At 50.7% G+C, this 17325-nt stretch overlaps 2 protein-coding genes across 3 annotated transcripts in view; one reads left to right on the top strand and one right to left on the bottom strand.

Moving 5' to 3' along the window:
- The window catches only part of NOXO1 (NADPH oxidase organizer 1), a 38809-nt gene extending 33584 nt beyond the window's left edge, over nt 1–5225 (top strand). Inside the window, exons 4-11 of the mRNA XM_078151703.1 lie at nt 598–681; nt 1401–1481; nt 1693–1768; nt 1987–2164; nt 3253–3449; nt 4006–4119; nt 4509–4626; nt 4742–5225. Coding sequence (XP_078007829.1) covers nt 598–681; nt 1401–1481; nt 1693–1768; nt 1987–2164; nt 3253–3449; nt 4006–4119; nt 4509–4626; nt 4742–5225 — 1332 coding nt within the window. The remainder of the gene's footprint in view (nt 1–597; nt 682–1400; nt 1482–1692; nt 1769–1986; nt 2165–3252; nt 3450–4005; nt 4120–4508; nt 4627–4741) is intronic.
- Nucleotides 5226–6272: 1047 nt separating this feature from the next.
- TBL3 (transducin beta like 3) lies at nt 6273–14964 on the bottom strand. 2 transcript variants are annotated; one of them, XM_078152565.1, is made up of 22 exons: nt 14735–14964; nt 14578–14629; nt 14359–14454; nt 13739–13786; nt 13517–13658; nt 11193–11277; nt 10896–11066; nt 10692–10767; nt 10509–10602; nt 10152–10342; nt 9899–10040; nt 9478–9536; nt 9273–9376; nt 8125–8278; nt 7800–8030; nt 7628–7698; nt 7386–7542; nt 7248–7306; nt 7006–7109; nt 6800–6871; nt 6557–6715; nt 6273–6420 (listed from the first exon to the last, which is right to left on the bottom strand). In XM_078152565.1, the coding sequence occupies exons 1-22, from the start codon at nt 14947–14949 to the stop codon at nt 6305–6307; spliced, it is 2598 nt and encodes an 865-aa protein (XP_078008691.1). In that variant the 5' UTR covers nt 14950–14964; the 3' UTR covers nt 6273–6304. The 2 variants fall into 2 exon arrangements, with proteins under 2 accessions (XP_078008691.1, XP_020862520.1); XM_021006861.2 differs by having other exon boundaries at nt 14788–14930.
- Between the last annotated feature and the right edge of the window lie 2361 nt (nt 14965–17325).

Below are 17325 nucleotides of genomic sequence, written 5' to 3' on the forward strand. Positions count from 1 at the left end.
GGGAGAGTAAAGTATAGCATGGCCAGAGCCAGCTTGACATGGTTGGGCACACATGAAGCTGAAAAGATTAAGTTCTTCAGGGCATAAGTTCTGGAACGAAGTGTGTGTGTGTGTGTGTGTGTGTGTGTGTGTGTGTAAAAGCAAACATTTAATGTCATCTAAGTAGTCTATTTTACCATGTAGAGCATTCTCTATGTCCTAGAGGGTTAAAAATTCATTGTTGTGAGTGATAGTATCTTCCTACCTGCCTTTTACCTTTAAATGGTATAACTCTTTATGTTCCAGCATTCTTTCTACTCTACCACAGCTGTCCTTGGCCCTGGTGTCGGAAAACTGAGAGAGGGGACTTGTCTCCAGCCAAACCACACCTAAAACAGCCCCCTGCCTCTGAGGCTCTGACCTCACAGGAGAGGTCAGGAGGAAGGTATACTGAGACTCCTCCTGGGGAATTTACACCTCCAGCCCCAGGTAGATCTTCCTGGTAACAGGGAGGAGACAATCAAATTGGAAGCTGCCTGGCAGCCTGCCAGGAGGTGTACTCCTGGATCTGGCCACACCCTCTCTCGCCATCTGTTTAAGAAGGTGATGAGGGCATAGGGAATCACACAGAACAGGATGACTGGTACCCGGCAGGCAGAGTCAGTTCGAGGGGTGGGATTTGTGCTGGGCAGGCGTCCTCAGGTAATGCTCAGCTAGTTTGCTGATACCTATCCCTGTCATACCAGTTTTCGTTTCCCTTAGATGTTTATTCTCCGGTTCCTCTGTTTCTTCTCTACTCCCCCAACCAGGGCTCCTCATTCTTCTGTTTTTCAGTATCCTGGTCTCCCTTCATTCCTGTCTCCCCTGTCCCTTCATCTTCACATCTGTCTCCTGACTTCTCTGATCCATTCTCATATTCATCCTTTTTCTCATTCCTTGGACTCTCCCTTCCACTTTCTCCCCAAGCTTGGCTCTTCGTATCTCCCCAGGTGTATCTCCCCCTTTTCTCATCCTTCACTCTCTCTGCCTTCTGTCTCTCTTTGTTACGCCCATCTCTGTTTCACCTATTGTACTGACTCCTTTCTCATCATCTTCAGCACCTTGTCTCCCACAGTCCCTTCGACTCCTCCGTGATCTGTATCTCTTTTTCTTCCCCCATCTATGCCCCCCAACTCTGTCTCCTCCTTTTCTCTATCATGGCTTCTTTCTCCTCTCCAGGTTTGGGCTAGGGATAGAATGTTTGGGTATGTGGTAGAAAATGAGGCTATTTGGGTGGGTGCAAAATTGGGTGGGAGTCAGCCCTCTGTACCCAGGCCTGTTATAGGGCAGGAGGGATATTTCTTGAGCTAGACAAAGGAAGATTGGGCCGGGGTAATGCCAGAATCTACTGAATCCCTTCCCTTCACCCTCCTGGCCCCTAGCTGTTCATCTTCTCCGTGCTTTGGTCCGACGGCAGCGACAGCCTCATCTACAGGACCTTCCAGGAGTTCCGCCAATTCCATGTGAGACACCATCCCAGCCACAGCCCTGTGGGACCCTCAAAAATCAACCCCTTCACCCTCCTGATCCTGGGATGTATAATCAGGCTGCATTCTGGGGGCTACCTAATGACTCCCTTGAACCTAGGGGCTCCCTCCCAGCCCATATGTTACTCCTTCATCACCTAACTCCCTTATTTAAAGCCACAGCATGACCCTGAATCTATCTTCCCAGAAAAGGCTGAAGAAAACTTTTCCCTTGGAGGCAGGTTTGCTGAAGAGTTCAGACTGTGTCCTCCCCAAGTTTCAAGGTTAGGGGACTGGTGATAGGGAGGGGGCAGGTGGGTGGGGGAATTCTGGGGCCAAGCAGACCTCTAGGCACTGAGTCAGCCTGAGAAAGAGTCCTGGAACCTCAGGGTGTGGGATCTCACGGATAAGGGAGCATGGGAATGAAGAAGGGAATCTGGGGCTCAGGGCTGAGGGGAGTGGCAGGCTTGGGGTTTCACAAGGATCCCTGCTCTTCCTGTAGATGCCTCAGTACTTCTCCCCGGTGGAAGGACACGGAGGGGACTGGCCAGGTTACGGCTGCTGGAAGCTTATTCTCAGAAACTTCTGGGGGCCACAGAGACAGTGTCTCGAAGTAAAGTGGTCACTGGCTTTTTCCAGCCCCAGCCTGGGGACCTGGAGCCTGTCCTGCCCCAGAACAGGTATTTGGAGTCTCCATATGCTCAGTCTTCCTAATCAGATCAAGCTTTCATTGCCCACCCTGTGAAGGTTTGGAGGTTGGGGAGCTCATAATCTGATTGGGAGAAGCAGACTCATATAGAGAGGATGCAGAAAAGGGCATTAGCTGGGGAAGCTGAGAGAAGGGAGAGAAAGATCTGTATGGGCAGATCAGGTTTCTTGGAAGAGATGGGATTTAAAAGAAAGGCCTCAGAATTCGTTCCAATTCTAAGTCTCAGTGTAGGAATTCCCTCTACATTCTGTACATAACCGTACAGCCTCTGCTTGACAAGGCTCCCAGTGACAGGACACTCATTACCTCCTGTTCCATGTCTAAGCAATCCTGTTAAGTTCTTCCTTATAGTTGGTGGGAATTCACTTCCTAGTAAGGACTCTCCCACCCTCATACCTTGGCCCAACCAAGCTCTACCATATGGGGCCAAGCAGAACAAGTCTAGCTTGGGGACAGTGTGGTACAGTGGATAGAGAGCTAGCTTTGAAACTTGGAAGGCCTGGGTTCAAGTCCTGCCCCGGACAGATACTGGGTAAGACTCTCTAACACCATAAGCTGCTGACTTCTATTGGTAGCAGGGTTCCCCTTTATGTCAATGAAATCACAAGTCCCTGACTTGTTCCCTACCCTATTCCACTGAACAACTCTTCTAATATTTGCACCAGTCTGGGGAAAGGTAGTAGGGAGGAAGTAGGGAATGACTGGGAGGTGGACTTGGGCTAATTTCTGAGGAATGGGTAGGGCCAGGCTAAGGGAAATGAGAGGTGTAGCAGGAAGGCATTCCAGATAGGAGCCACAGCCTGAGCAAAGGTCTGGACGTAGAAATGAACCTGACATACTTGAGGACGGTGAGGAATGAAAATGACATGATGCTAGGTGGGAAGCCCAAATGCCAGGCTAAGTATAACAGAGGGAGGAGCTGAGATGGAAGATCCACTTGGAGATAGCCTGGGGGTAGGCAGAAAATCTGGTACTGGGTCTAGAAAAGCCAACTCCAGAAGGTTAAAGCTAACCCATCCCATCTGTCTTACCCTGCTTATCTCGGATCTTTCCTCAAAGCCTGGTGATCGTGCCTTCCCCTTGGGAGAAGCCAGCACAGAGTGCAAAGAAGCCCCTGGCTCTAGAACCAGACATCCACACCCTGGAAGCCCAGACTTTCCGGTGCCTTGATAACTTCAGCACTCAGGACACCAGGGGCAGGCCCTTTAAGGCTGGAGCTGGAGAAGAGTTAGATGTGTTGCTTAAAGAACCCACAGGTGGGAGGGCTTTGGGAACTGGGGTAGGGGGACGGACATAAAGACGAAAGCCCTGGATCCTGAGGTTGGGGAGGAGGAGACTTTATGTTGGTGGAGATCCTAAAGAGATGACGGTCTTAGCCCCAGGAAACAGGGACACTGAGGGATAGAAGTTTTAGGCTTTTTTGGGGGGAAAGAGGATGGGAACCCTGGGTAAATGGAAGTATTAGCTTGGGGGGATAGGGACATTCATGGGAAATGTATTTTTATCCCTGGAGTACCCAGGGGCATGAATCTGAGCCTTGGGGAAGGAATGGGAACCCTTAGATGGGGACACAAGGGGGAAGGACAGGTTCTTTAATCCCTGACAATGGAGCAAGATCCTCCAAATGTTGGGAATTCGTATGATAGGGAGGGTATGTCCTGTGTGCCCATGGATACATGTCAGTACCAATAAGCGGCTATCTCCATATTTCCTTCCTACCCCATGTCATTAAAATCTATTCCCTCTAACTTGCTGAGTTTTAGGGGTGGGGTTGTCTACATCCCTGTACAATGTCCCTTCCCCACTTCCCAGGCTGGTGGCTGGTGGAGAATGAGGACAAGCAGATAGCTTGGTTTCCTGCACCCTACCTTGAGGAGACATCTCCAAAAGAGGGATGGGAGAAGATGCCCCAGATACCCTGCAATGGTAAGTGCCCAGTATGCTTAGTCCAGCCCCATCATTTCTGTGATTCAACAAAGGGAGTGAGGAGAGGACGCTGCTGCTATGAGTGTCAACCTCGTGCTGGAATCTGTGCTCAGCTGTTTATTAGCTGTAGACACTTCCCTAGTATTTCAGTTTCCCCATTTGTAAAACTGATGGTTTTTAGGGCTCTTCGCAGCTCTGAACCCTATGACCCTGGATCCCTAGCTTGTTCTAGGAGAAGATGAGACATCCTCCCGGTCAGTGACTTACAGAAGTCTCCCGATATTCACGGGGAATCCTGTGACCCAAGGCTACCGCAGAAAGAAATAGAACCCTTGATCAAGCACGCTGGTGGGAGATGACGGGAATGGCCCCTTTGCACCCCATTCCAGGGCTGCCGTTCTGTACCACCGGAGCTTACGAAAGCAGCCGGGAGGACGAGCTGTCTGTACCTGCGGGGGCCCGCGTCACTGTGCTAAAGCAGTCCGAGTGCGGCTGGTGGCAGTGCAGGTGTGTAGGGATGCAGGCTGGACTCATACGGGCATGGGAAGGAGAAGAGAGAGTGTCGCCCCACCCTCCCCAAGCCCGTGTGTACATGCGCATAAAGAGCCCCCTGTTCCCGCAGGTACCGCGGCCGCCTAGGGCTGTTACCAGCCGTGCTGCTCTGCCCAGACCCAGTGAACGCTAGTGGGCTGGGCATGCTCTTGAATGCGGCCCGGGCCACCGTGGACTCAGAACCCTTCAGCGGAGCTGAAGCTGAGCCCGAAAGGTGCCTCCCCCTGCATCCCCAGCCCGCTGCTGGGTCAGACTCGGGCTCGGGCAGCGACAATGGGGAGGGCAGTCCGAGGGCGGCCGCTGGCTCCAGACCTGTCATGCCCGCCCGGCCCAGGCGAGGGGACATCCCGCGGAGCTGCTGCTCAGTGACCCGCAAGGCACTTTTTCGTCCAGAGACACGGAGGTCTCCAGGGCCCACTTCGGATTCTGGGCTAGAGATCCCTGCACCCGTCCCACCCTCGGACAAGCCACTCCTAGCCTGCCCCTCTTCTCCTCATTCCTCCAAACTGCCTGGCCTGGACTCCCTGATAAATTCTTTGGATGCCAGGTTCTGAAGTCCTGCCCTCTAGCTTTGTGTTAGAGGGCCTCGTCCCTGTGGGACTGAGTCCTCAATGGTTTTGCTTAAAAAAAATTTTTGTTCGCATGAATAAAGGATCCTTTTCAGGAGCTGCCTGCTTTTTCCCTTCCTCACCTCCAAAGTGAAGGTTCCTGGCCCCAACCTTATGTTTCTGCCCCATGTATGACACATGTGGTCCACTCACTTCCTCTGTAAAAAAAAAAAAAAAAGACCCAAGTTCAAATTCTACTCTGCCACCTTCTGCCCTTATAACCTCTAATCAAGTCACTTGTCTCCCTGGGCCTGAGTTCTCTCAGAAAATGAGAGGCCTGTATTAAATGTGGTGGTTTTTTTTTTTTTAGGCAGTTGGGGTTAAGCGACTTGCCCAGGGTCACACAGCTAGTTAAGTGTCAAGTGTTTGGTCTGAGGCCGCATTTGAACTCAGGTCCTCCTGACTTCAGGGCCGGTGCTCTATCCACTGCGCCACCTAGCTGCCCCTAAATGGTTTTTTATGGCCATGATCTATGCCTCTCCCTGAGCTCCTGGAACACTCAGGCAGGTTTCCCAGTCTGGCTTTACGTCCCATATAACACCCAGAGTACGCACTCCCTGAGGGAAGGGTCTGGATCACAGATTTAATGCAGAAGTCATCTGGTCTAACTTCCTCATTTGTTTAAAAAAAAAAAAGGCACAGAGAGGTTTACTCATTTAAGGTCACACAGGAAATACTCTGACTCCAAATACAATGACCTATCCACTGTCACACTCTCTTCTCCCCAGCTGTGAACTCAGTTGGGGCAGAGCCCAGGTCTGCTCCTTTATCTCCCTGCCAAAGCATGGCTTGGGTCCAGAGTGGGATTCAGGAAATGAAGAAAATAAACAAGCAGACACACATTCCTCCACCACACCACCTACTGGGCTCAGGGTGGCTCATGTTTCAGGGGCATCTGAGGCATGAATCCTGTGGATGTACTTGGGAAGGTCCGTGAAAGCTGACCCCTTTGATCAGGCAAGGGAGGGTCAAGTCCCAGACAAAGAAATGCTGTGAGGTCTGACAAACTTTTATACAGAACGTTGTTACAAAGGCTGCAGGGCTGGGGAGGCTGAGGTCTCAGGCAGTTTCATAGTCTGCCACAGGAAGTCCAAGAACATGGCAGCCTGCAGCATCCGGCTGACCCTCTGGAAGTGTCTCTCTGAGGAGAGAGGAAGGCAGGTGAAGGAAGAGACGAGGGAAGATTCTGCCCCCACTTCAGCCACCGCCAGGCTCCAGACTGAGCGCCTCCCTTCCTGCAGAGGTCATTTTCTAGTACAGGGTCCAGCGTCACTCACCGGTGTAGGGCAGCAGTGCCTCTAGGGCAGCCCGGACTCCCTCATAGGCCAGCAGCTCTTCGGGGCTCTCATGCCGTAGCAGGACGCCCAGCACAGCTTGGGCTTCGTGGCAATGGCGGGAATTTGTGTTCCATGTGACTGAGAATCTCAACAGGGCCTCTGGGAATAGGCCAGGGAAGAAGTTAGGGACCAGCAAAGGCTCCCTCCCTCCATACCCTCCCAAAGGTCCTGCTGGGCACTGACCTTTTTGGTCCCTCCGGAGCCTTAGCACCTTTTCCTCCAGCTTCTTAGGACCTTCGACATCCTTCAAGATGGCTATGTGGGACAGGGAGGGTGAGTCCGGCAAAAGAGAAGAAAGCGGGGGATTTACATCCACTTCAATCTCAATCACTCCCCAAGCAATTCCCTCCCTTCCCTTCTGGTACTTCGGGCCCTTTGAAGTCACTGACCTTTGACAACTATCAACACAGTGTGCGGCCTATCCAGGGAGATAGCCAGACCCAGGGCCCGAAGGTACTGCTTCTCCTGGAGCAGGTTAGAGAGTTCCTGCTGCCTGGGGGGAGGTGGAGAGTCAGTGGGGTGCTGGGTGAGGGGCAGGGTGTGGGGGACTGAGGGGACGAGAGGCCAGGAAGGCTCTGGGATGGGCTGGGGCGGGGGCAGGGGTGCTGCAGGTGTTATCCCTGCGACTTACTTCAGGATTTGTTCCTCCTGCTGGGCCTGCTCTTCTGCCTGCTCTTCCTCGGTCACATCCTAGAAACAGAGTCACTCAGCCCAGGGCAGGAGAGGCCTAGAAGAGCCACCCCCCCCCCCGGAGGCTAGGCCCACCCACCTTCCAGAGGAGAATCCGGGCATCGCTGGCTCCGGTCACAGCTGCGCCATCCAGCCGGTTGCAGTGTAGCCCCCACACCTTGTCCTCATGCCCATCCAGCGTCCGCACACATTCATTGCTCTTGATGGTCCACAGTTTGAGCAGTCCGTCGGAGCCACTGCAGTGACCGAGGAAGCAGCCTCAGAGCCCCAGGTCAGACCTCCCGACCACGACCCCTGCCCCGGCCCCCAGCCCTGACTGACCTGGACAGCAACTGTGTCCCCCGGCTCACAAAGGTCACTCTCAGCACCGACGCATCATGACCCTCAAACGTCTGGGGATGAGAAAAAGGGAGTGAGACATGGGGCAGAGTAAGGGCAGAGGCCCAGCCTTACTCACTCTGGATGCCTGAGGAGCTGGGATAAGCAGCATTACCTTCAGGCAACTGAAGTCCTGCAGACCCCAGAGCTTCAGGGAGCCATCAGCTGAGGCTGTGGCTAGCACCTGGTCCGTGGGGGAGAACTGAACACACCACACACCTCGCCGGTGGCCAGAGAAGACACCCAGCAGGGAGAAGTCAGGCAGGGACCACAGCTTGGCCGTTCGGTCCTGGGAACCTGATGCTAACAGCTTGTCGTTTGGGGATACAGCCACACTGTTAATGTCCTAGAGAGGGGAGAAGGGAAGCTGTGATTGGGGCAAGGGTAGTGATCGTGGCTCCTCCCACTCTCCAGAGGACAGCCTCCTGTCCTGGTGTTACCTTGTCATGTGCCCGCTGGGTGGCCTGAGCCTGGAGGGGAACAGGGTCACAGTTGGGGTCTCGGGTCATTTTCTTGGATGTCACTGCCTCGGGAAGGGGCCACAGCTTTATTGTACAGTCCTGGCTCCCAGTCACCAGGAAGGCCTCCTTCAGCCTGATACCAGAAGAAACAGATGCAGAATTCATCACATCCTGTGCCTCTGTAGCCTACTCTCCATTTCTATAGCCAGGACCCTGACCCAGGTCACATGTTGTCACCCCAGAACTACTGTACCAGGCTCCTAAGTCATGCGCCTGCCTTTAGGCTGTCCTATACTGCTCTGATGGGAGTGGTTCCCTATTCTTTAAAGGATAACAATAATGGTTAGCCTTCACATAGTGCTTTAAGATTTAGAAAGTATTTTACAAATACTATCTCATTTTAGCCTCACAACAATCCTGGCACATAGGTGCTATTCTTATCCCTATTTTACAGATGACGGCACTAAGGTAGGATAGAGGTTAAATGACTTGATCAAGATCACAAAGTTACTAAGTGCCTGAGGCAAGATTTGAATTCAGGTCTTCCAGAGTCCTGGCTTAGCTATCTAGTGCTTAGTCAACCCATCTCTTTTCATTTGAAGCCCTGCTTCAAATTCCTGCATTCTAGCCAAGTTGGACAACTCACTATTTCTGAACACGGTTGCATTTTCCTGGCTCTACACTTCTTTATGCCCTCCCTCTTTATCTAGCTGTCTTTCCAAACCCAGCACCAAGCACTCTCTACCCTCACTGCTCCCGGGAAGTCTTCCCTGACTGCACCAGGCCACAATAGCTTTACTCTCGAGTCTGAGAGTACCAAGGCTGAGTCACACATTCCCAGACCTTGTGCACAGCCCACCTTGCCCTGTTTTCTCATTTTCCTGTGTCTAAGTTCTGTCTCCCTAAAGGCAGTGGGCTCCTGGAGGGCAGGGGCAGTGTCTGCTTGCTGCTTCTGTCTCCTCAAACCATGAGCTTCCAAAGGAAAGGCCCCGGGAGAGCCTCTTTTCAGACTGGGAACTCCCTGAACATGAGGAGGGAGAGAAGGCAGGGGCAGTTCACACTCAGCATGAGCTTGGCTTCACTCTCTGGGCCTGATGGAAGTGGGTCCTGGGGCTCAACTGCAGTACCTGGAGCAGCTGATGGTGCCTATACCATGCGTGTGGCCAGAGCCATGGGCTATGCAATGCACTTTCCCAGACACATTCATTCTCCATACGCGCACACTCTGGTCCTGGGACATGGGAAGTGGAAGAAGTGAAGAGCGGTTAATATGGAAAGACAGTGTCTATCTCCTTCCTCCCCATCTCCCTAGCTCCACAGGGCAGTCCTCACCTTGGCACAGCTGGTGAAGAGCCGACCCTTCCGGAAAACATCCAAAGCCATGATTATGTCTGTGGGGAGAAAAGGAACTGAAAATCAGAGGTTTAAACTCAGATAGGACCTGAGGGATCTGGCTCAACCCCTTCACTGAGGCTAACAAAGGGGAAATGACTTGCCCAAGGGTTGCATAGGTGGTGAGCAGAAGAGTTGGGATTTGAACTCGGGTCAGATTTGGTGTTCTTTTCATCACTAAGAGGCTGCCAGGGTGTATCCTCAAACTTCAATGGGTCACTCCTGCCACTGTTTAGTCAGGAAAGTTTCAAGGTCTAGAGAAAACTCTAGAGTCCTGGGTCAGGGATTATAATCCAGAGGAAATGAGAGAGTCAACGGTAACTCAAGAATTGGAAGGGGTGGGGAGAGTGTCAAGGCTTACCCGTGTGCCCACACAGGATCTGGCAATCAGACGTTTCCAGCTCAAACACTTTCAGTCGGGGGCTATTTGTGGCAACAACAATGTGGGAATCTTCAGGACCCAGGAATCTCACATCCAACACATCCTCATTGTAGCCAGCAAACTGGGTAGGGAGAGAAACAAATTAATGCCAGGAATACCACCCCCTATCCCTTACCTACCTTTAAAATATAGAAAACGAGGATGGTGGCCATGAGGGTCAGAGAGCACACACCTGTTTGTGAAGGCGAAGGGTGTGGGCCTCATAAAGGAGGATGTTGTGCTCAGCTGTGACAGCCAAGATCAGACCAGCAGCTGGGACTAGGGCACAGTGTGTGATCTCCCGCCCAGGGCCACCTTCACCAAGGATAGGTTTCTGGGTATGCACGCAGTTCCCAGATTCAACCTCCCATACCCGAAGCACTCCTAGAGCGGACACACCACAAAAGAGGTACTTCAGACACGAAGAGAAACAGATCAGAGAGGGAGAACTGGAAACAGCTGGAGCATGTTGGGGATGAAACTCAGGTACCACCAATCCTGGGACATGGCCAGGAGCCTCTCCCCGCCCCACCAGAAACCCCCTACTCGCCTCGATCTCCAGCTGTGAGTAAATGCAGCCCTGCGGTGGTCATGCCCAGGGCAGGAGCCTCCCCTTTTGGAAGCAGCACCACAGACTCCACACTCTAGGAGAAAGAGGATCAGGAGGGTCAGTCAGCCAGGAGCTCTGGGCCTGATCCCAGGTCTCTCTCCCCTCCCACCACCCCAGACCCACCTCAAAAACAGGGACGGTCTTCACTGATGTCCGAGTCTTCAAGTCCCACACAGTACAGATCTTGTCCCGGCCAGAGCTATCAGGAGAACATGTGAGTCCAGTCAATCCCTGAGCACGGTCAGCACCCATCCCATCCCCTTGGGTCCAGAAAAAGGAACTCCTCTTCCAAACCCAGGATCCAAATATACCTCCCGAGCCACTGACCTGACCATGGTGTGGCCATCATCGCTGAAGGCCAGTGAAGTGACTGGGCTGTAGTGACTGCTTAGCATGGCCAGGCAGGTTCCAGCCTGAAGGCCCCAGACACGAATTGTGCAGTCCATGGCAGAAGAGAAGAGCAGGAGCTGCTCAGGTTCTGGATGGAAGGCCACAAGGCTGGGGACGATCAGACAGGGGTCACCTAACTCTGGCTCCTTCCAGATCCCTGGGTCCCAGCCCCAATCCCCCCCAACTCCCAACTCTGATGACCCCATCTGTAAATGGGTTGAACCCAGGACTTACTGGACAACTCCAGGGGAACCACGTAGGTGGTGGGTCCCGTATCTTCGTTCCAGGTCCCAGACACGCACTGCTCCATCACAGCCACCTGCAGAGAGAGAGAGAGAGAGCAACATGGGGTTGGGAGACAAAATGAGAAGCGGTATACAGGGTTGCAACTCAGTCCCTCCCCACAAAGTTCCTGGGGGTACATCTTGTTTTGTTGCCATTCTTGCCTTATCAAGCCCTGACTCTGGATGACTTCCATCCTCCTCCTCCTCTATTCTTACTCACTCAGGTGAACAGACTTACGGAATCACACAACTGCCTGGACAAGGTTCAGTACAAATTTGTTATCGAATCTCAACTGGGACTTCACTGTAGTAAGGTAATCCTTGTCCTCCTTTCTAATTAACTCTCTGCACCACTCCCTACCTAGGCTCTTCCAAACCTCTTCTCTCCCTAAGCCCCCTACACTCTCCTCCCCTAACCCAGACACCTGAGGATGTCAACTCATCTTCCTCTGTGACTTCCCTCTTTCTGTACATCTCACAACCCTTTGAGATCAATCCCCACTCTGTTCTAATGAAAAGATGGACTCCTCCCCACCCCAACTCCCAGGCCAACCTTGTCTTTTTAGTTTGTTTTTTGCTAGGCAATGGGGTCAAGAGACTTGCTCAGGATCACACAGCTAGTAAGCGTTATGTGTTTGAGGCTCGATTTGAACTCAGGTCCTTCTGACTCCAGAGCTGGTACTCTATCCACCGTGTCACCTAGCTGCCCCTTGTCGTTTAAATACATACCTTTAACCTCATTCCTTCCCATCTCCTTCAGCACAACCTTTCCCTCTTTCAATCTCTTATCTACTGGCTCTTTCCTCGATGCCTACAAAACATCCCTAAATCCTTCCTAACTTAAAAACTCTCACCAGACTCTACCATCCCCTCAAGCTATTATTCTATATCTCTTCCTTTTCCAGTCAAACTCCTGGAAAATGCTGCCTACACTCCCTCCCCTCTTAGGCATTTTTCATCCCTTTGAAATCTGGTTTCCAACCTCATCTCTCAAATAAAACTGCTTTCTCCAGAGTCACCAACGGTCCTCTGATTGCCAAACGTGAAAGCCTTTCCCTAGTGCTGTCCTCAATCGTCACCTTTCTGACCTCTACAGCAGGACGCTGATGAACCTCTTTTCTTCTTGCGTATTCCCCCTTCTCTGGGCTCCACGAGACTGTTTTCTCTTGGCTCACCATCCACCCTGTTTGACGTTCCCTTCTCAGTCTCCTCTGTTGGCTCATCATCTATACCACACCTCATGATGCTGAGTGTTCCCTTACGACCGACCTGGAATCTTTTTTTCTCTTAGTGACCTCATTGGCTCACCCGGATGTACATATCATTTCTCTGCTGAAGACTCTGAGATCTATATATCCAACTCTAGTCTCTCTTCTGAGGCTGGAAACATATCACCAAATTTCTATTAGATATTCAAACTGTTGTCTAGTGGGTACCTTAAACTAAGTCCAAAAGAGAACTAATCATCTCTGTATCCCCTATTCTCCCCTCTTCTGAATTTTCCTATTTTGGTTAGGGATTCCACCATCTTTCTCTTCAGTGCACACCTCAAATCTTTATTCTCCTTCACTCAACATTACTAAAGCTTGTTGATTCTACCTCTGAAACACACCTGATATTCATCCTCTTTTCTTTAACTCATGCAAGCCCCTAACCTAGTTCAGGGAATCATCACATTTCCCCTCAACTATGACAACAGCCCCTAACAGGTCTTTCTGCATTCCCTCTCCCCGCCTCTAGCTTCCACCTAGCTTCCAAAATTACTTTCTTTAAGTACAGATTTGATATTATACTTCTTCTCCATAACAACTCCTGCTGCTCCCCATTACTTCCAGGACCAAACACAAATACCTCCATTTGTCACTTTTTAGATGATCTTTTAGAACCTGACCTCAACTTCCCTTTCCACCTTTGTCTTATATTACTCTCCTTGGCAAACTCTAAGACTCAGTTAAACTAGATTTCTGGCTGTTCCTTGAACAGGACACTCTATCTCTTGTTTCTTAGCCTTTACACTGGCTACCTAGACCCCAAATGAATTCATCCTTACTTTCAAGGCTTCCATCCTCTACATGAAACCTTTCCTGATCTTTCCAGCTGCCAGTGTCTTCTCTCCAAAATTATCTTGTATCTATTCTGCGTATCTGTACATGCTGCCTTCCCTGGCTAGACTGTAAACTCTTTGAAAACAGGACTTTTGTCTTTGTATCCCCAGCACTCATTACAGGACCTAGCACACAGCAAATGTTTGATAAATATCTGTTGACTGGTTACCTGTGGCCAGCAGAGTGGATGTTGGGTCAAAAGCCATGGAGGCCACAGGTGCCGTGTGTACAGCCTTCCAAACACGTGAGATGTTGCCTTCACGCCAGGCCCACTGAGTTAGTAACAATGCACGGCTTCCAGTCACTAAGATCTGGAAAGAAAGGATAAGGGTTAGGATCAGGGGTCCAGGAAACAATTCCCCTATCACCCTCTCCCCTACCACACACACACCTCATTGTTGGGGCTGAGATCAAAGGCTGTGATGTTCTCTTGGTCTTCCTGGGAAAAAGAGACAGGAAGATTATGACACAAGTTGAAGGGAGATGTAGGAATGAAAAGGAATGTACGTTATAACAATAGCTAACATTTGTATTGAAGTTTGGGCAGCTGGGTGGTGCAGTGAACAGAGTGCCAGGTCTGTCAGAGTGCCAGAGTTGGAAAAACCTGAGTTCAAATGTTGCCTCAGATGCTTACTATCTGTGTGACCCTGGGCAAGTGACTTAATCCTGTCTGCCTCAGTCTTCTCATCTGTAAAATGAGCTGAAGAAGGAAATAGCAAACCACCCGCCAAGTATCTTTACCAAGACATACCCCTCCCCCCCATACAGGGGCTAACCAGTGGGGCATGACTGAAAAGGGCTGAACAACAAAAAAACATTGCACTTTCAGGTCTGAAAAGGCCTTTGTGTGCTATCTATTTACACGGATCTTCACAGCAACCCTGTGAAGTAGGTGCTACTATCATCCCCATTCTACCGATGAGGACAGGGAGGCTGAGAGTGAGGGCTGGAACGACCCTAGCAGCATCTCCCCCAGCCCCCACCAGGACCTTCAACTGAACTCGCTCTCACCTGCTGTAAGGTCCTCACAAGGTTCCCGGAAGTGGCGTCCACAACATTCACTCCAGAGCCGCAGACACAGAACAGGAGCTGTCCATCTCCCGAAGCCTGAAAGCGGCGGGGGAGGGGAGAGTAGGGAAGCGGTGACCCTCAGCCCCGCCCCCTCGGTCACCAAAGCGCCCGCCTCCCACCTATGCCGGCCCCCACCGACCCCCGCCCCAGAGCTCGTACTTGGACTTTGCCTCCTTTGTAGAAAGGCTCGATTCGCCGCTGCACCGCGTAGCTGCGGGGGAAGGAAAGGCCACGCTGGGGGATGGCAGGCCCGGGGGGCCCCGCCGCCCCCCTCCCCGACTTCGGCCCCTTGGACACCGTTCCCCGCCCCCCTCACCGGGCCCCGTCCGCGACTCCTCCCGGCTTGGCCCTGATCAGCCCACGCCTCACTTGCTCTTGAAGCGCAGACCGCGAGGCCCGGTCCCGAACGTCTCCGCCATCCCGGTGCCGGTCCCGGCTGCGGGTGCCCGGCGACTGAACGCCAGCCCCGGCACGTGCGGCAGGGTAGCGGATCGCAGGGCTCCTGCTTCCGGCGCGCCGTGATTGCGTCATGAGTTACGTCATCGGAGGCGGCCAAGCTTGTGGCCTCGTGGGTGGTGGTGGGAAGGACTGCTTTCTGGAGACTGGAGACCCTGGTTCCCTCACACAGAGAAGGGGAGGGAGGTGGTGTAGACGGAGTTGTGTGTGTATGATGGGTGGGAGGATCCTCAGGGCAGTATAGATGAAGCGATGGTGGTGGTGTAGTTTCCTGACAGTGGAGACGGGGTACGAACCCACCAGAAACCCAAACTACGCCTTTTCCCTCTCAGGGCCTGCACTCGGATATCCCTCTCTGCCCACAACCTTCAGCTCTTCATCACGCCGCTAGGTGGCGCTGGATTTGGACTCAGGAAGGCCTGGCTGCGCATTCAACTTTAGACACTAGCTGCTAAGCACGTAGTAGGCGCTTAACAAATGTTCAGTATTATTTTAAAAAATAAATAAATGCTCAGTGACTAGTTATCGACTAATTGTGTGGTCCTGGGCAAATCACTTAACCTCTCTGAGCTTTAGTTTCCTCTTCTGTAAAACGAAGATAACAACAGTAACTCACAGGGTTGTTTTGAGGCTGGAGTAAGATAACTCTTATGAAGTGCTCTGCAAACCTTGAAGGGCTATAGAAATGCTAGCTATGTCCTCACCTGTTCTAGTCTCACTTCTTCATCTGCTCTAGTCTCTCAACCTCTCCCAGGTCTCCCAGTCTCCCTCCTGTGGCCTGCAATCACAGTCTCTGCGCAAGACTTTAATGCCAGAGGTTCTCTATGAGATAAACCTGTATAAACTTTAATTCACAGTCAACTCTAAAGTCCAGGTCCCATCTGAGTAGGACCAGTGATAGTCATTCAGTTTCTACTTCAAGACTGATTCCAGAGAACTCTTGATGAAACATGCTACCCACCCCTGACAGGTGATAGATTCAGGGTGTAGACTGAAACTTTTATTTAATGGTCAATGCAAGGATTTCTTTTGCTTGACTATGCATATTTGTTACTTAAATGACTTTTATATTAATAGCCAGTTATTAAATTAAGATTAAGGTTTCCTTTTCCTATTTCCTCATTGAAAAACCAATCAGCCAGTCTCTGAAGAACATTGCTGATATTGCCAAGATTTTCCAAATTCTTAGGATACATGCTTTTCAATCTTGGGTGGGACCCCACCCAACTAAAACACCTTACAAACAGAATCCATTCTAGGTGAGTTCTTGCCCTTCAGAAACAAGCCCCTGTCCTTAGAACCTTCCGTTAGAATTTAGGGTGATCCAGTTTATGAAGGGGAAAACCAGTCAGAGCGGTCTGAGTAGAGATGGATTTGTTTGTCCAAATTGTTGGAGGCAGCTAAGTCTCAAAATCAGATCAAATTCTCAGCCAGAGGAGCTGAAGACTTTTTGCCCATTTACTCATTAATATGTCCACCACTGATCATTAACCAGAGTTGATTTCCAAGGTGAGGGAGACACCCCTTTTCCAAAGGCTTTTAAGCAATCAGTGTTCTCCAGGGGGTGTCTTTGGTTTTGGAGAGGTCTACTGACCTCAATTTATTATTTGCCACCTATGATTAATAAATTGACCATTAATTACCCAGAAATTATGTCAGACTTTTCATTCATCACATTACAAGTTTTGGGTTTTTTCTTTTTTAGTAGGGGTAGGGGGAAGGAGGGGTAGCAGCAGAGAAAAAGTGTATTCTTGCTAATTTTTTACAAATTTTTTTTAATTGAAATGGTGGAGAAACTACGATCTCCCAAGGTGGTCCATTCCATTGTTGGACAGAAGTTACTCCTTAAATAAACCAGATATGTCTTCTTAGAACTTCCCATCACTGGTCCTAGTTCTGTATTTTGTGATCAAACAAATCTAATCCCTCTTCAATGATTGGTATGCAAATACCTGAAAAATGATCAGCACATCCACTCCCCCTGACTACTGAAGCCTACATCTCCACTGAGGGAGGAGTACTTCAAAGTTCCTTTATTGCAAGAGTTCTTAGCCTAGTGTCCATGAACTTGTTAAAAATATTTAGATAACCATTTTCAATATAATTGGCTTCCTTTTTAGTCCTATTTTATTTTATGCATTTAAAAACATTTAGATTATAGACTTCACCAGACTGCCAAAGGGATCAATGAAAAAAAAAAGGTTAACTCCTGGCTTTATGGTTTCACCCAGCATTATGGGGAAGTTTCAAGTCTTTTCACCCTCTTCTTAGTCACCCTTCCCAGAACATGTTCCAGGTTGTTAATGTCTCCCTCCTTAGACTCCTTAGACCAGACTCCATCTCTTAATACTCTTCCAAACTCCAACCATGCTCCTGGGGATGGGTGTAGAGGGGTGGTGTCTATTCTCTCCCAGCCCAATTCTAACACATACTGTTAACACTTCAAATGTT

This window comes from Phascolarctos cinereus, unplaced genomic scaffold, assembly GCF_003287225.1.
Source record: "Phascolarctos cinereus isolate Bilbo 61053 unplaced genomic scaffold, phaCin_HiC Scaffold_4;HRSCAF=312, whole genome shotgun sequence".
In the NCBI taxonomy this organism is placed as follows: Eukaryota; Metazoa; Chordata; class Mammalia; order Diprotodontia; family Phascolarctidae; genus Phascolarctos; species Phascolarctos cinereus.

What these genes read in the sequence shown, in the direction of transcription:
- TBL3 (XM_078152565.1), bottom strand. Translation starts at nt 14,949, where the DNA reads ATGACGCAATCACGGCGCGCCGGAAGCAGGAGCCCTGCGATCCGCTAC. An exon ending in ATCCACTCTGCTGGCCACAG is followed by an intron (nt 11,278 to 13,516) that starts GTAACCAGTCAA and finishes CTCTCTCTGCAG; the next exon opens with GTGGCTGTGATGGAGCAGTG. An exon ending in CCCGGATTCTCCTCTGGAAG is followed by an intron (nt 7,307 to 7,385) that starts GTGGGTGGGCCT and finishes CTCTGTTTCTAG; the next exon opens with GATGTGACCGAGGAAGAGCA.